The sequence below is a fragment of the Pithys albifrons genome, chromosome 22 (genome assembly GCF_047495875.1).
Source record: "Pithys albifrons albifrons isolate INPA30051 chromosome 22, PitAlb_v1, whole genome shotgun sequence".
Lineage (NCBI taxonomy): Eukaryota > Metazoa > Chordata > Aves > Passeriformes > Thamnophilidae > Pithys > Pithys albifrons.
Window position 1 is genome coordinate 6,442,215 of NC_092479.1, and position 23,326 is coordinate 6,465,540.

Here is a 23,326-nt window from a genome sequence, read left to right on the forward strand (position 1 = left end):
CCATATCAAGAGCACCCCTGGGTGCTTGCAGAGCTTTAACACTTGTCTGCACAGGTGGGACAGAAAGGTGAACACTTATTTTTACAGAAATCTTCTGTAGCCTCAGAATTCCAAAACTGGAAAAGGGAAAAAACAACCAACCATCTTGAAAAGTGTTATATATATGTATGTATGTATATATCTCAACCATCTTGATAAGTATTTCATATATATCTCTTGAAAATTAGTCTGAAATGCACTAAATTGGTCATTCCCAACTTAAACCAGCACCAAATCATTAGTTGCAGGATGAGGACAAAGGCCATACCTTTAATTTGCTGTTTATCTTGCTTGATTGCCACACAAGCATTCACATTTAGCAGTGATGAGTGGTAGGAACATCAGCTGGAGAGCCCCAGTGGAGGTGATTTTGCAATTCCTTCACCATCCCAGAAATGGCAGTGGGCAGGTGATGATGTTTTGGTTTCTCAGTATTAAACCTTGCTGAGTTATGGATTCCCCATGTCATTGGTAAAGAAGTTCCCAGTCAGGGTCTGGGGACTGGTAATGATTAAACTTTCAGAAAACTGAAAATAATAAATAGCAATGGTGTTAAACAAACCTTCTGGCAGCCTCTAACACGGTTGGCTCCTCTGCTTCATGCTGGTAGAAAAATCATTCCAGTGCCACAGGTAATTCAGTCACTGAGCTGGGATTTACCCCTTCCCAGAGAGCAGCTCAACATTCTGAAAGTGAATGTTCCCTTTCTTTGAGAGGGTAGAAGAGAGAACATCATCAGTTTGGGATTTACCTGAAAAAAGATGTTTTAATGAACACAAGATTCCTTCAGACCTAAGGTCTGAAATGTTCATTTTCTGGTCGTCGTTTTTTGGGATTTTCAGAAAGAAAGGTGAACTCTTCCCAAATACATCACCTGCAAAGCGTGGCACTATGAGTCTGTGATCCCCATCCCTGTCCCTTTCCCATCCCAGTTCCCCTCCCCTCTTCCATCCTCTTCTCTGTCCTGTCACATCCCCATCCCCTGCCCTTCCTGTCCCTCTTCTCTTTCCCCATCCCACCCCATCCCATCCCATCCCGCCGTGCCGGCAGGGGCGGTGTGCGGGCGGTGCGGGCGGTGCGGGCGGAGGGCGCAGCCGGGGCAGCCTCCCCCGCACCCCCCGCAGCCGGACCCACCGCCCGGGACCCCCGGCAAGCCCCCGCATCCCCCGGGCGGGCGCGGGCGGAGGATGCGGGCAGAGGAGGATGCGGGCAGAGGATGCGGGCGGAGGAGGCGGCTGCGCGCGGCGGCTGCGGGCGCGGGGTGCGGGCGGAGGTGCGGGCGGGGCGGCGGCGCTGCCGTTCCCGGGGCGGGCAGCTAGAGAGCAGTGCAGGGAGCGCAGCCCCGGCGGCCGCAGCGCCTTCCCTTCCTGTCGGCAAGGCCGTGAGCGCAGCCGAGCGCCGGCCGCGGCCCCGAGCGGCCGCCCCCGCCGCCCCTGCCCATGGCGGAGACCAAGATCATCTACCACATCGACGAGGAGGAGACGCCCTACCTGGTGAAGCTGCCGGTGCCGCCGGAGAAAGTCACGCTGGCCGATTTCAAAAATGTCCTCAGCAACCGGCCCGTGCACAGCTACAAGTTCTTCTTCAAGTCCATGGACCAGGATTTCGGGTGAGCGGCCGCGCTGCCAGCGCATCCCCGGGGGCCGCGGCGGAGCATCCGCGGGGCACCTGCCGGGCCGGGCCGGGCCCGCTCCGCAACGCCGGCCCCGAACATGGCGCGGGCCCGGCCGAGCCCGCACGGGGCTGGCGCTGCCTCGGCCCGCACGGACGGATCCCCCGGAACCCCCCGCGGGCCCGGCCGGGGCGCCCCGAGCCCGCCCGGAGCTGGGACGGCACCCCGGGCAGGGCCCGGCGAGACCCGCGGCCGCCGCCGCTGTCACCGAGCCCGGAGTGGCCTCGGGGAGCGCCCGGCACGGCCCGGCCCGGCCCGCACACACCGGCGGGGGAGCCGGGACCGCGCCGGGCATAGCACGGGGGAGGAGGGGGGCACAGCGGACCGGGGACACCTCCTCGGGGGGCAGATGCGTGGCAGACGGTCCCTGGTCAAACAGGGGACAAGTGGTCAGTGGTGGAACAGCTGTCAAATCCTCGGGGGTCGGACAGGTGACATAGGACAGTGACACATCCTCGGGGGTCAGATGGGTGGCAGACGGTCCCTGGTCAAACCGGTGAGAAGTGGTCAGTGGTCAGACAGGTATGAAATGGTTGGTTGGTGGTGAAATAGGTGACAAGTGCTCAGTGGTCAAACAGCTGTCACATCCTCGGGGGTCGGACAGGTGACACATTAGATGGGTGGCACATCCTTGAGGGTCAGGTGCGTATCAGATCCTCGGGGTTCAGACAGTGGCAGACAAGTGGTCAGTGGTCAAGACACGTATGAAAGGGTTGGTTGGTGGTGAAACAGGTGACAAGTGGTCAGTGGTCAAACAGCTGTCACATCCTCGGGGGTCGGACAGGTGACACATTGGATGGGTGGCACATCCTTGAGGGTCAGGTGCGTATCAGATCCTCAGGGTTCAGACAGTGGCAGACAGTCCCTGGTCAAACCGGTGACAAGTGGTCAGTGGTCAAGACACATATGAAAGGGTTGGTTGGTGGTGAAACAGGTGACAAGTGGTCAGTGGTCAAACAGCTGTCAAATCCTTGGGGGTCAGATGGGTGGCATATCCATGGGAGTCACACAGATGGCAGAAGGTCCCTGGTCAAACGCGTGACAAGTAGTCAGTGGTGAAACAGGTGTGGAATGGTCAGCAGTCAGACAGGTATGAAGTGGTCGGTGGTCAAATGTGTGACAGATGGTCCCTGGTCAGATGGATGTGAAATGGTCAGTGGCCAAACAGCTCTGGGAACTGTGCTTGGATGGCACCTGTCAAATCCTCCGTGGTCACACAGGTGTCACATCCTCAGGGGTCAAAACGGTGTGAAATGGTCAGTGGTCAAATGGGTGACAAGTGGTCAGTGGTCAAACAGGTATGAAATGGTTGGTGGTCAGACCCGTGACAAGTGGTCAAACGGCTCCGGGGGCTGCGCTGTCAAATCCTCAGTGGTCACATGGGGATCAAATCCTCGATGATCACACGTGGGTCGAATCCCTGGTGGTCACACAGGGGTCGAATCCCTGGTGGTCACACAGGGGTCAGATCCCTGGTGGTCACACAGAGGTCAAATCCTCAGTGGTCACATGTGGGTCAAATCCCTTGTGGTGACACAAGGGTGAAATCCCTGGTGGTCACACGGGGGTGAAATCCCTGGTGGTCACAGGGGGGGTCAAATCCTCGGTGGTCACACGGGGGTCAAATCTTCAGGGGTCAAACAGGTATGAAGTGGCCAAACAGGTGACAAGTGGCTGGTGGTCAGACATCCACTTCCAAGGGCACGTGCCCTGCTCACGACTGCCCACACATTCCTCAAACTGGGAATGCTGGAAAGGACAAGGGCCAGGGTTGGAAATGCCCTCTGTGGTGGTCACAGCCAGGGCTGTGGTTGGAGCCAGGCGTGGTTTGCCATCCTTGTGCTCCCTGCACACACCGTGGGTTGTGTTGCCACCAGGCTTATCGACAGCCAGAATAAAACAAACCAATACAAGCCCCTTTGACAGTTTGCCAGACAGTAACTTTCAAAATGTATTAATCCTTTTGTAGCAAATCACTTCTCTTTGTACTCACATCTGTCGCTGGCAAGGCAGTTTTGCACAGTTAAATGCCTTGCCAGGAAAAAGAACAAACAGAGAGCAGGTTTGTGGGAAACTAATGGGGACCTGCCTCCAAAATAACCCGTGGCTGAGGGGCAGGTTTGTGTTTGGGGAGCCAGATCATCCCCAGCATCCTTTTCCATGTGCCGCCTCTTTCTTATCCCTGAGAGCAGAATCCTTTCATGTCGATTGTGTTTTTATCCCTGGTGGAATGTGGATATTGTTTGTTGACATGTATTTCTTATGTGGCGAGCTGTTACTCTTGGCCTGTTACCACAGGGGGTGGATTGACTTCTTTGTTTTGGCTGAGTTGTGAAAACATTTTTGAGGGGAGGGAAACAACGATAGAAAACGTTTGTGTTCAAAATAAAGTCTGTCTGTGAATTTGTCTCTTTCACCCCACAAACCTCGCAGCTGTTGTGGAAATTCAAGTTGTGTTGGTGGTGCAATTTCGCTGAAGGATGTTGGGGTTGTTGAGGCAGCATCTGCCTCATTCCCAGTGCTGCAGAAATTTAGGATGAGTAGACAAAACCTGTGCTGTGGCATTAACCCTTTTGGGATGTTCCTGGTCTGAGCAGGGAGCAGAGGAAACCCTACAGCAGATTCTCGTTTGTCTCAAAATTGGGGTGAAAATGATCTGTTATTCTTGTGTTGTCTTGGAAATGGAGATGATGGAAGGTGAAGGGCTGCAAGGGGGTGAAGATCTGGAACTGCAAATTCTGTCTCATTTAAATAATACTCTCAAATGCAACTCCTGAAAGCATTTGGGTGACGATCCATTGACTTGAGACTGCTCAAAGTGACTCTGGGGGACTCTTGGAAGCCACTGAGCTGCCAGACAGATCTTTCTTTGCTTTTGATTGGTATGTTCCTTGTTCCTCCCTGAATCCTAAATACTTGGAAAAATAGGGAATTAAAAGAAAAATTAGAAGAGAACTTGCATGGATTGTGGTCGTCTTAGTAAATGTTGTTAGTAAATGTGGGCTTTTTTTTCATCATCTGGTCTGCAAACTGACTTTTTTTAGAATCATGGAACAACCTGAGCTGGAAGGAACCCACAAGGATCATCCAAGTCCAACTCCTGGCCCTGCACAGACACCCCAACAGTCCCACCCTGTGCCTGAGAGGATCATCCAGACTCTTCTTGAGCTCTGGCAGCCTTGGGGCTGTGCCCACTGCCCTGGGGAGCCTGTTCAGTGCCCACCACCCTCTGGGGGAAGGATCTTTGTCTAAACTCCAACCTAACCCTCCCCTGACACAACTTCATACTTTCAGTTATTCCAAATAGGCAATTCTAGATGCAGTTGCCACCAACCATAACAAAACTGTGGCTGTAATTTCTACATCAATGTGCCTGAAAATGCCCTCCTGAGCAGCCTCTTTCCTGTGTGTCCTGTGAGTGGCACTCAGGCCTGCCCTGCCCCTCTGGTGTCCTGGTGTTCTGTCCTTCCCAGGGCTGTGCAGAGCTGGAGTTTGGCTTGGTGAAAAGTCCTCCTTGTGTTAGGAAAGCAAATGTTTTCCTGGAGAATTGGAGCCTCCTTGAGAAGCCAAGGATTGGGAACTGACTTTGCAATTCTGCACATGTTGATGTAATTAAGGCACAGCCTTTTCCTGGATCCTGAAATAATGGAATAAATAATTGTGCTCAGGAACAGTGGATGTGTTGAATGGTTTCCAGCCATGAAAGACAGAGTTGTCAGTGGCTGGAATGGAGCTGGGGTGGGAATATGAACTGTGTCATGGATTTCTCATGGAGTTGAGCAGTCCTGTGTTTTGTGCACCTGTGCTGAGTCCCTGGGAAGGTGCAGGAAAAGGTGTAGGAACGTTGTGTTTCCTTCTGAACTTTGGTTACAGTTTAATTTACTGCTTCAGCACTTTCCCCTGTGCCAGTTCATTCCCAAGGGTGGCTTCTGCCCTAACTCCTGATGGGCTGGCCCTGCCTTTGCTCTGTGAGCTGGGGCTTTCCTGCTGCCTCCATCTGCAGACACGATGCTGTTTGTGGGATGCAGGATGTCCAACTGAGCCCTGACATTCAGACTCCAGCCTTGGAAGTGCTTTGTAGCTTCTATTTTTATTCTCCTTGGTGGGAAATTAAGCAGGGGCATTACAGGATCACACTTGTTAATGTGACAGTATCTGCCAGCAGTGAAATTTAGAAAAGGTGATGTTTGTGGTGTGGTTTTTATAGACCAGGAGCTGTGTCATCAGCTGATTTAGTTACTTACAGCCACTGATTCTTTCCTCAGGGGGAAGCTCAGAGGTCACTTCCCATCACTGGCACTGTGGATTCTGAGGTTACAGCCACACCAGAACATACAGTGCAATTCTCTTAATTCTTTGATGATTGAAAAATGACAACTAATGAATCCAACTAAAAATAAAGCTGTAGTTTGTGGTGCCTGAGCCCTCCTGACTGAAAATTGTGACAGCTGTGTGGGATCCAAATGATTCACAATGAATCTGCGTGACAGATCCTACAAAAGGAATTCCTATCTGTCTGCTTTTAAATATTTGGTATTCCCAGAGCTTTGCTTGTAAAACAGCCCCACTAACTCCCAAAAATACAAAATTAGGAATGTGTGTGATCCAGGCACTGCCATAAGTGATGTGTTTTAAATTTTCTCTCTAACAGTAATAACCTACTTTGAGACTTGGTGCTGCAGTTTGAGCTCTGGGCAGTGCAGGATGTGCTGCTGTGACGTGATTAGAGCAGGAGGGGCTCAGAGGGAGAACTGACCCAGCTGAAATACCTGATCTGCCCAAACACTGCTCAGTGTTCCCTCTCTGCATTGCTGGCTCCTTTGCTCTGTTCAGTCACCCTGTCCAGGCTCTGCAATCTCTGCCTGTGGAATTCCAGAGTGTGTCTGTTCTGCCATCCTTCTGGGTGAGGTTCAACTCCTCATTCTTTCCATTGTGTGAACTAATACTCCTTTGATTATACTTCTTCAGGGAGTACTCTGAGGAGTGGCTTTTTGAGGATTCCTTTGGTATCAGCACAAGAAGTCCCTTTTAAACTGCACTTTTAGGTGCAGCTCTTGCTGTGCAGAAATTGGTTTTCTTGGTACGTGGGGTGTTGAAAAGGAGCAAGAAAATGTGATTTAAAGCAGCAGGAATCTGATTTGGGATTGAGATTGTGAGCTGAGTGGGGCAGTTTTGGATAGAAGAGGAGAATGAGGAGCATGTTGTGCCTTTCCTTATGGAGCCAATGGACCATCTGTGTTTTTACCCTTGCCCTAAGAGAAGTTATTACTGAGTCCTAATTGACAGATTATTAGGAGTCCTAATTGACAGCTATCTCTCCATAGCTAATTTCATGACTGGGAAAGCTTTTAGAGATAAGACATTTAAAAAAAACCCCACAAGATAATTTTTATAGGGAGAAGTGAAAGTAGGAGTTGCTTATAAATCTGTGAGGCTCAGACAGTTAATACTTAGAGGGGCTCCTTGCCTGCAGTGACAGGGCAGGGGGCAGTGGCTTCAAACTGGCAGAGAGGGGGTTTAGGTTGGGTATTAGGAAGAGATTCTTGGCTGTGAGGGTGGGCAGGCCCTGGCACAGGTTGGGCAGAGAAGCTGTGGCTGCTCCTGGATCCCTGGAAGTGTCCAAGGCCAGGTTGGAGCAACCTGGGATAGTGGAAGGTGTCCCTGCCCATGGCAGGGGTGGCACTGGGTGACCTTTGAAGTTCCTTTCCAACCCAAACCATCGTGGGATTCTCTGATAGTTAAAGTGCCCTCTGAACACTGGGCATAATAATTTGGAAAGCAGTAGATTGGTGTCATATATCCCCATAATTCCACACTCATTGAATAAAAGCTGCTGTAGAAAAGCAGCAAGCAAAGGAACATTGGACAAGAACCTGGAAGCCTCATTTCTGCCTGTTCTCTGCCATCAGGTCTAAATTCAAGGGAAGGTTTTTGGGCTGAGTTCTGTGCTTGGAAAGCTGTTCCCAAGCTCATTCAGGGCTGTGCAGCTGACTGGACAGAAGGGCTTGCAGGTGGGAATCTGCCTTTTAGGTGGACTCTGCTGTGCTGTGGCTTAGCAAGACCACAGTTTTGGGATGGGTTTTTTTGGGTAGTTACTGCAACATGGATTTTAATGAGGTATTTTTGCTGGTGTTTTTAAGGAGATCCTCTCAAGACTAAAGAGCCACATGAAAGGATGCCAACCTCCATCCTTGTTTGAAAACTGAGCAAGCAGGTGACAGAGGCTGATGTAGGGCAGTTACAGGTAGGAGTTTGTCTTTTTTGAAACAGAATAAAATGCAGGCAAGTGATTCTTCTTTGCATTAGGAGACATGGAGCTGGCAGAGCAGCGTGCAGAGGGGGCATGGGCTAAAAATAACAGCTCAGGAAAATGATCTTTGCAGCTCTGTGACAGGGCTGGATGCCCACAGAGAGAGGCTGTGTGGGTCAGGACCAGGCAGGGGCAGAGCTCTGGCAGGAATTGTGGCTGTGTCAATGGAAAGTTTCAGAAATGCCACACACACTTCAGGAGCCAAATGAAGGTGGGATGTGAGGGCCCAGAGAGCAGGCAGAGAATCCAGGGGGATGTCCAGGTTGCACACCTGGAGGATGGGCAGGTACATGGGGGTGTTTAGCCTGGAGAAAAGGAGGCTCAGAGGTGACCTCAGCACTGTCTGGAACTGCCTGAAGGGAAGTTCTGGCCAGCTGGGGGTTGGTCTCTTCTCCCAGGCACTCAGCAATAGGACAAGGGGGCACGATGGGCTCAAGCTCTGCCAGGGGAAATTGAAGTTGGACATCAGAAAAAACTTCTTTGCAGAGAGAGTGCTCAGGCATTGGAATGGGCTGGCCAGAGAGGGGGTGGATTCCCCATCCCTGGAGGTTTTTAACCTGAGCTTGGCCGTGGCACTGAGTGCCATGATCTGGTAAAGGGACTGGAGTTGGACCAAGGGTTGGACTTAATGATCTCAGAGGTCTTTTCCAACCCAATCCATTCTGTGATTCTATGGATTTGGCACTGAGTGAGAATCCACCATATCTTGATCCAACCACATCTTGATCCAACCCTACTGTGATCACCAGCCCAGGGCACTCCATGCCCTGGGCTGGTGATCACAGTGGGGTTGGATCAAGGGTTGGACTTGATGATCTGGGAGGTCTTTTCCAACCCAATCCATTCTATGATTCTGTGAAAATGAAGTACCATGGAACTTTTGGCCTTGAAGTACAAGCAAGAGAACCTTTCCAAAGCAACCATGTGGATTTGCTTTTATGGTGCTTGTTTTCCCACGTGCCTCTGTCCCCTTCCTGTTCAGTCTCTCTTACCCTTGATGTTATTGAGAGAATGGGGTATTTTTAGGAGAGGTGAATGAGTAAGGAAGTAGTTCCATGAGGGCAGAACTAATAAAAGCAGGTTTTCTGAAGATTTACATGCTCTGAGTGTAAACCTGCTGTGTTCTCTCTGTTCTCTCAGGCTGATTAATGACCCAGTAGATACTCAATATATACCCAGAGGTCACATCAGCTGGAGTGGGATAAAAACAGTTTTACTTGGACACAGGTTGGGAAGGGTTTGGGCTTCAACTGCTCCTCCAGACTCCTGATTTACCATCCAGACCTTTGCAAACTCCTGTTTACTGACAGTATCTTTAGGGTGGCAGCAGATGGAGCAACAAGGGGGCTTCTTGGGAGGCTTTTCCCCTGCTCTGTGGGCAGGTCTGGAGGCTGGGGAGGAGTGAGGGGTTGTGTAACAGCCAGAGCTGGCTCTGGGTCAGGCTGGGACAGCTGCTCGGGGTATAAACAGGCAGAGCTGAGTGTGAACCATGTGAGAGCCCCATGGGTGACATCCCTGACCCTTCTGCTGCTGTGCCAGCCTTGCTTTGGGAGCCCGTGGCAGGAGCTGGGGCAGCTCTGACCTCTGGCTGGGGCTGATCCAGAGCTTGGGCAAGTCACTGTGTTCTGAAGTACATGGAATGTTGAGCCAGTTCCTGGCTGAGCTGTTCTGCCCTGTGGACAGCACTGGTTCCAGTGAGTGCAGTGGGAGGGAAATGCTTTTTAGTGAAGGTTTTCCTCAAACCCCCCCAGATGGATGAGTAGATTTAACTGTGAAGATGCTTGGATTTTCATCAGTTCTTGGAGGCAGCTCTTACACCTGAGGATGGTGACTCTGCACAGCTCAGGGGGCAGCTCCTGGTTCTTCTCACCTTTCATTCCACTCCACATGGTCTGTTTTTCTTCCACTCCACATGGTCTGCTATTCACAGAATCCCAGACTATTCTGAGCTGGAAGGGACCCACAAGGATCATCAATGGCCCACACAGGGGATTGAACCCATGACCTTGGTGTTACTACAACCAAGTTTTAACCTGCTGGGCTTGGAAAACACCCCCAGATCATTTGAGTCCAACCATTAACCCACCACTAAAACATGTCCCTAAATCCCCAGGTTTCATCTTGGTTCAATCAAATGAATATGGAATAACAGTCTGGAAATGGGGGTTACTGAGAGCAGGTCCTTGGCCTAAATGTGGACCAGGAGCAGCCCCACAGGGGCCACCAGGGCAAGGAGGAGCAGGGCTGGAAGGGACAGTTACTCACTCCTGCAGGAGCTTGGAGCACTCTTACCTGGTGGAAGAAGATGGATAGTTGCATAATTAAAACACTGAACTGAGAATTGGAAATAGAAAAATTTAAGTTTGGACTCAGCAAAGCACTTGGACAGAGCAAAGAACAGGCTGAGCTGAGTCCTTCCCTGATGAGAATGGCTTTGGCTTCTCCCAGCTTTTTTCCATTTTCTCTGCTGAAATCCATGAACTTTCTGGAGTCTTACACCACTTATGTTTACACACCATGGTGCTGTTCTGTTTGCTGACATCAGAAAGCACTGGTGCAGTACAAATAAAATAAAAATAAATGTAAGAACAGGGGGCTGACAGACCTCAGAGCTCATACTTTGCAGTCACACCAGTTGAGCTGACACTTCTTTTGCCAGGCTGATTCTGAGAGCTGTCTGCAGTACAAGCCACTGCTTATTTTAATGTCCCAGCTGTAATGTAATCTAAATATTTAAAACAACCACTTTTTCTGCTGCAACCTGAGCCCTGCTGTGCTCTGAGGGTGGAGTGTGTTACATTTATTAAAAACTTAATGCTGTGAAAACATGCTGAAGGGACACATCAGGTTTGGGCTGCTTCCTGTGGGTCAGGATCTGCAGTGGGACAAGTCAGAAAAACAAGTTTACTACTGTTCATTTAATCAGCACCTCCTCGGAGTGCACATGCAGAGTTTTGTTTTTCTTTTCTTTTTTTTTCCTCCAGTGCTCAGGTAGATTTGTTTGGGCTTAAGAATGCAGCTCTTGGAAACATTAACCATCTCCATGGGATTCAAGTTCAGCAACTTATCTCTGGGCTTGCTGTATGTCTGATTAAAATTTGCCTGTGAAGTAGGTTGAATTAAGTGGGATTTCTTTAATAATGATTTTTGAAGGATTATCACCATCTCATCCTGCCATGGCAGAGCAAAGAGGGAGCCAAGAGGAGATGCAGATCCACCAGGAGATCCACATGCAGAGCTTTGAGAGCTAAATAGCTGTGGAACAGATTAAAATGTAGAATTAAGGAGTTCATTTCAGATTTCCGTGGCATGGCTGAGGTTGGTGCAGGTGAGATTATCTTTCCCTTGGATCCTGCCCACCTTCCAACACCAGCCTGGCATTTTCAGCCCCAGCCTCACTGCTGCGTTTCAGCCCCCACTTGAAATGCAGCCCGAGAGGTGTTACCATGGCTGTGTTCAGCCTGGCCAATTAGCATCCTCATTAGTGCTCCCAGGGAATTGGTCAGGAGCACCATAAAGGAGTTTATTCCAGCTCAGGAGGGAAGGTTGGCGGGGTGGAGTTTGTGAAACACAAACAGTGGGTTTGCTGGGAATGGCAGCACTTGGAATCACAGGATCATAGAATGGATTGGGTTGGAAAAGCCCTCTGAGATCATCAAGTCCAAGCCTTGATCCAACTCCAGTCCCTTTACCAGATCATGGCACTCAGTGCCACGTCCACTGTCACCTTAAACACGTCCAGGGATGGGGAATTCACCAACAGAGAATCACATAATGGATTGGGTTGGAAAAGACCTCCAAGATCATCAAGTCCAACCCTTGATCCAACCCCACTCCGTGCCCTGGGCTGGTGATCACAGTGGGGTTGGATCAAGATGTGGTTGGATCAAGATATGGTGGATTCTCCCTCAGTGCCACATCCACAGAATCACAAAATTAATTGGGTTGGAAAAGCCCTCTGAGATCATCAAGTCCAACCCTTGGTCCAACTCCAGTCCCTTTACCAGATCATGGCACTCAGTGCCACGGCCAAGCTCAGCTGAAAAACCTCCAGGGATGGGGAATCCACCCCCTCTCTGGGCAGCCCATTCCAATCCCTGAGCACTCTCTCTGCAAAGAATTTTTTTCTGATGTCCAACTTCAATTTCCCCTGGCAGAGCTTGAGCCCATCGTGCCCCCTTGTCCTATTGCTGAGTGCCTGGGAGAAGAGACCAACCCCCACCTGGCCAGAACTTCCCTTCTCACTTGGAGAATCCTCTCCCTGTTCTGTTCCTCTGGTCTTTATCTTCTTCAGGAATCAGGTCTCAATTTACATGCCTTGATAATTAAAGTTATCTCCTTTCCCTCTTTTTTCCCACAGCAACTGGCCTTCCTGTGTATTTGACTGATTGTGTGCTTGGGATGATCAACAGATTTTTCTACCTTAATCTCTATATGAAATTCTTTTAAATTGTGATTGTTTTGCCCTCCCTTAAATTCTGGCTGATTCTCACTGTGTTACTGTCCTGGTTTTCACTGAGATCCAGCATGTTGAAGCCACTAAACTCTGACCCCCTGGTGAGCAGGTGTGCCCCTCTCTCAGGGGTAAAATCAGTAAAATCAGCTGATTTTTCCCATTAATGATGGTGCCTCAAACAACCCTTTACACCTGTATTATTGCAGTTTATTCTGAGATTTCTGCATTTCATTTGGAAAGAACTTCAGAGAGAGGAAGCCAAGGGACAGGTATTGAATATACTGAGTCAAAGCAATATCTGGAAGGGTTTTATTCCTGCTCTGCCAGTGGGAATAGGAAGATGAGTCAGTGTTCCTGTGTGACTTGACCCTCTGCTCTGATGGTCTCAGTTCCTGTGACACCTGGGCTGAGCAAAGCAGGGCTGAGCCCTCCTGCTGGAACCCTGAGGAGCCCTCGAGGAGGAGCCTCAGGACAGGGGCAGTGCCCTGACAGTGCCCCAGACACACTGAATTTACCCTTTTTTCCTTGAAATGCAGCTTTGCCCTTGTGCTGACAGTCAGGCTGTGCTTTGGGTGAGGGTTGGGGATAGTCTTGGCTGTGCTGAGTGAAGGAGATGAGGGGAATGACCTACAGGACCTGACTGTGTCCTAGAGTTCTTTTTTAAAAGGGCTGCTCATGTTCCTCTCCATTTACCCCATTGTTTGGATTCCTCTCTGAAAGGATTCCTGGGCTTTACTAAAGCTGAGTCTTGAGCAGAACTATTTCTGATGCAGTTTGTGGCTAATTACTCAATATCCAGGGGGGCATCTCTTCTCTGACCATCTTATTGATGAAGGAAAACCAGGTGCCTCTCCTTCTGCTGAATGTCTGCTTTATGTGCTCTAATTGAGTGCTAATTAAGAGAGTCCTGGAAAGGGGGGTGTGATCTGCAGATGAACCTTCTCTGGTAGTCTTGAGTCATGTCCAAGTAGTGGCCTTCAGTACCAGCATTTGGAAATGCTTCTCTGTGCAGCTAATGAGGAAAACACATGTAAATTCAGCTCTAAGTGCAGCTATTTCTGGAGAATTTGGCTGTGTGTGCAGTTCCCAAGAGCCGTTTGCAGACAAGATCCACGGAGAAGTTCAACTGGGAGAACGAAAGGAGGGAGGAGAACATTCCTGCCCATCTCTGATATCTGTTTCAGTGTTTGTTTAATCTCTGCTTGTTTGCCTTCACTTGGTTGGGTGCTGAATCTCAACAGATGATTAAACTCATCTGTTTTCCTTCTCCCAGCAAAATGTGCTGTTTGTTCATCATCATTTAGGGCAGGTCTGACTGTAATTCCAGCAGAGTTAGAGGAAAACCACTCCTGAAAATCTCCCCAGGAGTGTTCAGAAAAGCAGTTGCTGCCTCTTCAAGAGTTCCAAACAGGGTTTTTTTCCCCCTTATTTTAGTCCTGTTCAAAGATTTATCAGTGAATATAGATAATATTGCTTCAAAATTGCTCTGATTCGTTACTTTAACTCACAAAGCTCCTGTTGCCTGATAGGAATTAAATCAAAATATCTGTTTAAGGGCTTGTTGCTGACAGTGAAAGTTCTAATTACATGTTCCAATGCAGTGACACAGAGACTCACCTGAGGTCACCTCTGAACATGCTGACACTTCCCACACCTCCAGAGCTGTCCCATGGGATCCCTCAAGAGCCAGGGCAGGCATTTGGGGAGATATTTTCTCACAGTCATTTAAATCAGCCTCAAAATCAATGTGTTAAGGCAAATTCAGGAGAGGGATTTAAGGGAAGCAGCATCTGTTGATAGGAACATCAGGTTTCTTTTTTCCCCTCACAGTTCGTGGCAGCTCCCACTGTTTTCTGACCCTCTTTTGCTTTGGGAGGACACAAAAATGAGAATTCCTGTCCTTACACACCCTCCCAAAATTGGCAGAGAAATGCTCCCCTTCTGGAGGCAGAAATGAAGAGGTCCTGTTTGTCCAGAGAACCTGCAGCTTTCAGAGCTGAGAATCCTTTAGATACTGAATTTTGTGTGTTTTCCCAAACTTGGCAGTGCCCTTGAGGTGAAAGGTACCACTTGGACTGAAACCTGCACCTGTTTGGGGGTGGGTTTCTGCCTCTTCCAGCAGAAATGGTGTTTTGTGCAAGTGCATGAGCCATTTTTAGTCATTGCTGTTCCTGCAGGGAGGGTTGTCTATAACCACCTTTATTTTTGTGGGATGTTTTGATCTGATTGCTTTGTCCTCTACATTTGTGAGAACAGAATGTAGTGAAAATACACTCTCATTTCAGCTGAAAAATACAGAATTTCCAGCCTTTTACACCTTCACATTATAAGGTGAACTGGTTTGTCATCTTCAGCCTTTCTTTCCAGGGTATCCAGCAGTTCAGGGATCTCTTAATTTTGTGGCTGCTGCTTCATCTCTTGCTTGTCTTTTGGCAATATTAAAATTATTCCCGTGTTCTGTGACCCTCCTGGAGCTCTGAGTTAAATGTCTCTGTGGCCAAGCAGGGCATGAGGGACAGGGGATGTTCCTGGAGCCCCTTTGCTGTGGCCTCCAAACAGCAGTGCAGGGAACACATGGAAAGTGGTGACACACAGAGCTGTTCAACCCTAATTTAGGGAAACTCTTGAATGCTTATTAGTTCCCTTAAATGCTCATTATTTCCCTTAAATGCTCATTATTTCTCTTAAATGCTCATTATTTCCCTTAAATGCTGATTATTTCCCTTAAATGTCAGAAGCAGATCCATCCTCATGTGCTGACATTGCTGTTTCTCTTGCTCACAGTTCCCAAAGGGGCTTGATTTAAAACTCCTGAATTGTACCTGGAAATAGTAAATAATTAATTCTGGTGGGCTTTGGGGCAGGTTATTCTGGCCAGTATATTTGTCCAGGCTTTGCTGGAAATCACCAATCCCTTTGCTGGGAGTGCAGTTACTCCTGAGAACAGTTTGAGACGTTTTAGGACCCCAGAGTTTGGGTCTAAATATGTGTAAATATATAAATTATACAGGATTTGGAAGCTTTTCCTTGCACCAAGACAAAGCCTGGGCAGAGGGGATGGATATGGAGAAGGAGGTGTGTGTTTGAGGGAGGAGTGGGTGGCCCTGGTGGTTCTTTGGGATCAATCCAGGCCATTCCTCCCTGATGGATCTCACTGAGCCTCCTCTCATTGGCCTCCAATTCCTGCAGAGTTTAATCAGTTGAGACAAATTGCTGAGCAAACACAGAGGAATTCTCAGGGCTTGGGGAAGGCACGACCTAAATAGTTGCCCTGTGATTGTGTTGTGGCTTCTTTCCATGTGAAATGTAAGTCAGTGAGGGAATAACCATCATTTTTAGTTATTTCAGGGCCTTGGTAAGATGGTATGAAAATCATTTGGGAGGATATTCAAAATATCTCTGATTTTGGAACAAATGCCCTGTGGAGGCTGCTCAGCAATTTGGGAGGAACAGCCCTAAAAGGACCCTCCAGATTTTTATTTAATTCCTTATTTTGAACCTGCCTTTGCATTTCTGAGTCCTGAGATGTAGAAGGAGATGGAATTGGAAGATCCTCAGTGAGTGTGGGTGCAAACAGTGTTTGTCTCACTGTGGGGAACAGGCACAAGAGCTCATGTTTTAACAACTGTTTGCTGTTCAAACCAAGAATTCAGAGAGAATTGACACAGAGTTCAATAGGCACACACAGATTTGAAAACTGGCTCAAAAAAAGAGGTTTTTTTTTTAGTTAAATCTTACCTGAAACCTGCACTATTTAAATGCCTTCTGCCTGTTTTCCCCCTGGATGTGAAGAGGGGAAAGGCTGTGAGGGTCGAGGCACTGGATTGGAATTCTGAGTTCCCTTTTCCAGTTTGCCCTTGAGTGAGTGATCTGCTCCCTGAGATTACAACCAGTTCAACCTGGGCCTAACCTGCTTTATGGGCAGGAGTTGTGCCTTTGGAGGAGACTGAACATGCTAAAATTACATGTCCTGCCATTGCTTTTTGGCAGTCACTGTGCTGGAGGTTCTTCTCTGCACTGCCCATTGATTGTTCCATTTATACCCATTTATTATTGTGGTTGAATTATTAAAAAAATCATATAAATAAATAAAACCAATTTGCCAATGCAGGAAAAAAACCCCAAAACTGGATTTGCAAGACTTTGGGGGGCCACTTTTTCAATGTGTGTATTTCCAGTTGTAATTTAGGACCTGTTTTAGTTACACACCCAAACTGAAAAAAGGAACATCAATGGAATGAAAGTCACTGAGCCCAGAGACTTTCCTGGGACACAGATGAGGAGAGTGCTTGGATTCAGGACACAGCTCTTCTTTATTTGGAAAAGGATATGCAAATAAGTGCCTGGCACTAATTGTATTTTGCTCTTACCAAGGAGTGAAGCTGCACAGGGGCAAGGTGGCAAGGTGGGAGTGCTGCAGAAAACATGAATATTTAGAGATCTCTGGGCCAACCACGTTGTTCATAACTAGAGGTGCTCCTTAAATGCTGAATCCAAGGGAGAGGTTGGATTTCTGATGTCACAGGTAAACATGTGGGGAGACTTAGTCACTGGAGATGGTTGAGCAAGTGCAATGCTCCCAGACATGCTTGACAAGTTCCTTCTTTCAGAGTGTGCAGAAACCCTCCCTGCCCTCAGTGGCATTAATCCTGTGAGGGAACAGAGTGTGCCTCTCCCAGCCTGGGGGATTTGGAGAGTCCCTGCTGAGGAGCTCTGGGCATCAACTGCTTTTGCAGTGCTGGACTCTGAGTGAAGACAAACTTTGATTTTTGAGTCAATTTTCAGTGCAGAGTGGATTTATTTGTTGTTCTCGTGGTGTAGGAACCACCTGCAGGGAGCTGGAAATCCTGTTCCTATCAGACCAGGCATCTGAGGCAGAGCAATCACAGAGTTAATATTCAACACTCTGCCTTTCTGTCCTTCCAGTTGTGGCAGCAGGGGTGGCATTTCATGGTGACATTGGCCAGGCTGTTCCAGCTCCTGCTCCTTCCACATCCTTCCATTCCTCCTCCCTCCTTGGGTTTTTTTGCATCTCATATTCAGTGTGGTTAATAAGCAAATTTGTCATCTGCTTATTTCTGTCTTTACTGACACCCCCCTCCCTCCTGCTCAGCCCAAATTACCAGTAAGTCAGTGAATTGGAGATAATGCTGCTGGGAATTATCCTTTGCTGCAGGGCAGCTTTGCAGTCCTAGTGCCAGGCTGAGTCTGGGTGTGTGAATAACACCAGGCAGTGCAAAAAGAAGAGGGAATATCCCTCCTGGCAGGAGGGGCTCGTGGGTGTTGAAGGGCAGAGAGACTGAGCTTTAGGAGGCACCTCCTGCAGGGCATTTCTGGGGACATCTTTGGGTGTTCTGTCCTGGCCTTGGCCTGTGAGTTGCTGCTGAATTGCACTTGCTCTTTAAAAAGAAGCCAGAGGCAAATCCAACAGGTTTGCTTGTTGTTTGCACAGTGAGGGAGCCTTTGTGGAGATGGTTTGTGTAAGTTCCTGGTAGGAAAACAGTCCTTACTCTGAAGAACTCACACTGCAGCCAAACAAAAAGAACCAAACATCAGCACAAGCAGAATTGAAGAGATTTGGGGTTTTTTTTGAATGAGAGGATCGTGGAACAATAAATAATGGACTTAAAAGTAAAATTTGTTGAAAAGAGGTTTAATCCTCACCTTTACATATTCTGTATGTACAGATATTTCTTTATATGAAATAAAAGTAGACAAGAAAATGAGTGAGTAGGAGTTCTAGTCCCTCTGTGCCCATGACCTGGGACCTGTTCTAATCCCTCTCTGTGCCCATGGCCTGGGACCTGTTCTAATCCCCCTCTGTGCCCATGACCTGGGACCTGTTCTAATCCCCCTCTGTGCCCATGACCTGGGACCTGTTCTAATCCCCCTCTGTGCCCATGGCCTGGGACCTGTTCTAATCCCTCTCTGTGCCCATGACTTGGGACCTGTTCTAATCCCTCTCTGTGCCCATGACTTGGGACCTGTTCTAATCCCCCTCTGTGCCCATGACCTGGGACCTGTTCTAATCCCCCTCTGTGCCCATGGCCTGGGACCTGTTCTAATCCCTCTCTGTGCCCATGACTTGGGACCTGTTCTAATCCCTCTCTGTGCCCATGACTTGGGACCTGTTCTAATCCCCCTCTGTGCCCATGACCTGGGACCTGTTCTAATCCCCCTCTGTGCCCATGACTTGGGACCTGTTCTAATCCCTCTCTGTGCCCATGGCCTGGGACCTGTTCTAATCCCCCTCTGTGCCCATGGCCTGGGACCCGTTCTAATCCCTCTCTGTGCCCATGGCCTGGGACCTGTTCTAATCCCCCTCTGTGCCCATGGCCTGGGACCTGCTGGGAACAAGCAGAAATCCAAGCCATGATGGTGTAGCCAAGCCTGGCAGACACTGCAGGTTCCTTCCAGGGATTGCTCCTGCCTGCAATTGGTTTTGACAACGTCGAGTCTATCACTGCCATTCCAATAAAATGTGTTGCTTCAAATTAAGCAAAATAAGACTCTTTTTTATAGTCCTAGAGACTCTTGGGTCTTATTGTTCCCTTCTCCTTTTATCCTGAGGGCTCCCAGCAGTGCTGATTTGTCTCTGGATTCCAAGCTTTGCAATCTGCCACTTAATAACTGGGGCTCTGTGAACTCTCAGAGCAGAGTGAATATCATAATTAGAGCTCCCTGGGTTTGATTTCTTTGGAGCAATGTCACCCAAATCAGGAAATGGCTTTAGAGCTGTGCACAGATGGGACATTGCTGGGGACTTCCATGGCCTTGGGGATCCAGGAAGGTTAAGTGGTGATGGAACAGCACTAAATTCTACCAACTCTCTCTGTCTGCTCATGGAAAACCTGGCTCTTAAAATTTGCTTTAGCTCTTAAAACTAGTCCTAGAACTACCTTGAATTTTCCTTGCCAAGACTTCTGATTTTCCCCATTCTTGGTTTTTTAAAAACACTCTGGTTTTGCTTGCAGCAGCCAGGGAAAATCAACACCCCCAACAGAGACGTGCACATCTGTCAGCTCGTGGAGTCTTAGGACATTCTTTTCTCTAAGGGTAGGAGTACAGAAATATAAATGCAAAACAAAATGCTCTTGAAAGTGTATTATTCCTTTCCTGACATGATTCACTCTCTGGAGTGTTAAGCTGTAAGTGCAGGTGCCAGACACCATCCAAACATTGGAACTCTGAGGAAAAAAGAAGCAGGAAAAGCTGTGAATACAGGGCTGGGGGCACAGAGCTGGGGGGCACAGTGGTGGGGGGCACAGAGCTGGGGGGCACAGTGGTGGGGGACACAGAGCTGGGGGGCACAGAGCTGGGGGGCACAGAGCTGTGGGGCACAGTGTTGTGGGGCACAGAGCTGGGGGGCACAGTGTTGGGGGGGCACAGAGCTGTGGGGCACAGTGTTGGGGGGCACAGAGCTGTGGGGCACAGTGTTGGGGGGGCACAGAGCTGTGGGGCACAGTGTTGGGGGGCACAGAGCTGTGGGGCACAGTGTTGGGGGGCACAGTGTTGGGGGGGCACAGAGCTGGGGGGCACAGAGCTGTGGGGCACAGTGTTGGGGGGGCACAGTGTTGGGGGGCACAGTGTTGGGGGGCACAGAGCTGTGGGGCACAGTGTTGGGGGGCACAGTGTTGGGGGGGCACAGAGCTGGGGGGCACAGAGCTGTGGGGCACAGTGTTGGGGGGGCACAGTGTTGGGGGGCACAGTGTTGGGGGGCACAGAGCTGGGGGGCACAGTGTTGGGGGGCACAGAGCTGTGGGGCACAGTGTTGGGGGGGCACAGTGTTGGGGGGCACAGAGCTGTGGGGCACAGTGTTGGGGGGCACAGTGTTGGGGGGCACAGTGTTGGGGGGTCACAGAGCTGTGGGGCACAGTGTTGGGGGGCACAGAGCTGGGGGGCACAGTGTTGGGGGGGCACAGAGCTGGGGGGCACAGTGTTGGGGGGGCACAGTGTTGGGGGGCACAGTGTTGTGGGGCACAGAGCTGTGGGGCACAGTGTTGGGGGTCACAGAGCTGTGGGGCACAGAGCTTTGGGGCACAGTGTTGGGGGGCACAGAGCTGGGGGGCACAGTGTTGGGGGGGCACAGAGCTGTGGGGCACAGAGCTTTGGGGCACAGCATTGCTGGGCACCAGGGGCTGCTGAGGTGAAGGAAAACCACTGTGGGTTCTGAGGACCTCACAGTACCTCCTGTTGTTGCTGGGTTTTCTCAGGGACACGTTTCCTTTTGCAAACACTGACTCAGGACATGGTCAGAAGGTGATATGTGTGTTAGAAAGTTCTGAGATGCTGCCAAGCTGTCAGCCCTCTGCAAGATTCTTTGCTTCGTGTGTATTTCTGATTTCCCCACCAGACAGGCTGCCTTTTAAAAGGATTTTTGGTGGCTTCTTGGATACTTGGCTTTAAAAGCAACAGCCAGACCTCTGCCTGAGGATAAGGTAGGCAGGATGTCTTTGGGTAAATTTAAACAGCCAGTCTGTGTTTCAGAGGTTAATTCCCATCCCTGCTGTCTTTTTTTTAATAGCTTCTGTTTCTCTCTTTGGGCTCCAGGGATCACTAATTAAGAAATCAGCCCCTGGTTGGCTGGATAAGCCCTGGCAGGAGCTGCAGTGCCAGAGCTGCTGGTGTTGCCCAGCCCTGCCAGAGCAGGAGGGGAGAGAGGAAGGCACTGGAATAAGGAATGGGCAGATTGCAGGATCCTTGGGATTGGTCTCCTCTTATCTGGCTGTGCCAAAGAGCAGGATCTGTGTCTGAGTGAACTGGGAATTAGGGAATGGCAAAGTGGAGTTGTGCTCTCCAGAGGAGCTGTTGGTGTCCTGTGGCAGAAACGGGACTGGGGAAGTTCAGGAAGCTGTTGGGGGTTTGTGGGGTGGATTGGTGGAGGTGGAGCTTGGACAGCTGCTCTTCACTGGGGTGGTGGCAAAAACAGCAACAAAACTTCAGAGTTTACCTATTGCAGAGAGACAGCCTGACTGAGATACAGCCTGACAGAGAGACAGCCTGATGGGCAGAGATACAGCCTGACTGAGATAGAGCCTGATGGACAAAGAGACAGCCTGACTGAGATACAGCCTGGCAGAGAGACAGCGTGATGGACAGAGATACAGCCTGACTGAGATACAGCCTGATAGACAGCCTGATGGACAGACAGCCTGACAGAGAGACAGCCTGATGGACAGAGATACAGCCTGACAGAGATACAGCCTGATGGACAAAGAGACAGCCTGATGGGCAGAGATACAGCCTGGCAGAGATACAGCCTGATGGACAAAGAGACAGCCTGACTGAGATACAGCCTGATAGAGAGACAGCCTGATGGACAGACAGCCTGACACAGGGACAGCCTGATGGGCAGAGAGACAGCCTGATAGAGATATAGCCTGACAGAGAGACAGCCTGACAGAGAGACAGCCTGATGGGCAGAGATACAGCCTGACAGAGAGACAGCCTGATGGGCAGAGATACAGCCTGGCAGAGATACAGCCTGATGGGCAGAGAGACAGCCTGATGGGCAGAGAGACAGCCTGATGGGCAGAGAGACAGCCTGGCAGAGATACAGCCTGACAGAGAGACAGCCTGATGGGCAGAGATACAGCCTGACTGAGATACAGCCTGACAGAGAGACAGCCTGATGGACAGAGATACAGCCTGACTGAGATAGAGCCTGATGGACATACAACCTGACAGAGATACAACCTGATGGGCAGACATACAGACTGAGATACAGCCTGATGGGCAGAGATACAGCCTGATGGACAGAAATACAACCTGGCACACAGAAATACAGCCTGGCTGCACCTGCCTGTCCACCAAAGGCTGTTCCTGGTGCTCTGCCTGTTCTCCAGGGGGAGCCTGGAAATCTCAGTGGGACCAGTGTATGCCCAGAACAGGAAAATCCTGGCTTTGATGAAAGATGGATGATGCAACTCTAACAACTTTAGTAACAGGGAAAACTTACAATTTCTTCCCAATTTCAAGCTCAGCCACCTTCTTGGGGTGATGAATGTGCTCATTAAAAATAGTATTTGGGCCCTGTGTTGCCCCCTTCTCCTCCACACTAATACACTGGAAAACTAAGGCCAAAGTTCTCTTGGGTTCTGTGCTTAGACCTACAAACAGTAGGTTTACAAATATTTACCAGAGCATGTAGTGACAGGACAGGGGGCAGTGGCTTCAAACTGGCAGAGAGGAGGTTTAGGTGGGGTATTAGGAAGAGATTCTTGGCTGTGAGGGTGGGCAGGCCCTGGCACAGCTTGGGCAGAGAAGCTGTGGCTGCCCCTGGATCCCTGGAAGTGTCCAAGGCCAGGTTGGAGCAACCTGGGACAGTGGAAGGTGTCCCTGCCTTAAAGACAAGATAGTCTTTAAGTTCCCTTCCAACCCCAACCATCCTGGGATTCTGTGAAACACTCATTTAGAAGTCAAATGTACTGGAGCTGGTGCAGGTTTGGAAGGAAAGGTTTGCATTTTCTTTGCTCCCTGTTTGCATATGGAGAAGTTTCAGTTCTCTCCCAAATCCCAACACCTTTTCACCTGCACTGTTGCTCTGAGCAGCTCTCAGGTTGCTGCAATGACTCTTTCCAAGGGTGGGAGGTGGAGAACCAAACAGGCAGAGCTGGGCAGGTAAAGAGCAGGTCCCTCCTGTGTTCCTGGGGCTCCCTGGGTGTTTTTCCAGCTCCTGGTTGATGGTTCCACGAGGGCAGTGTTTGGAGGAGCCCCATTTCTTAGGGCATGAAACAAGGGAGCTTTGCAGAATTCCCAGTGTTTTCTCTGGACAGCTGAGATCCATCAGCCCCTGCAGCCTTTTTCTAACTGAAGTAGCAGATATTGTTGTAAAATATGTTATGGTGTG

The 23,326-nt window shown here is 49.6% G+C and overlaps 1 protein-coding gene across 2 annotated transcripts in view; it reads left to right on the forward strand.

Annotated features, from left to right (window-relative positions):
* Positions 1-1,183: 1,183 nt before the first annotated feature.
* The window catches only part of DVL1 (dishevelled segment polarity protein 1), a 74,570-nt gene continuing 52,427 nt past the window's right edge, over positions 1,184-23,326 (forward strand). Inside the window, exon 1 of one of the 2 annotated variants that reach the window (XM_071575480.1) lies at positions 1,184-1,648. In XM_071575480.1, the coding sequence (XP_071431581.1) occupies positions 1,479-1,648 (170 nt within the window). In that variant the 5' untranslated portion in view covers positions 1,184-1,478. The remainder of the gene's footprint in view (positions 1,649-23,326) is intronic. The other variant, XM_071575481.1, reaches the window with a different exon arrangement.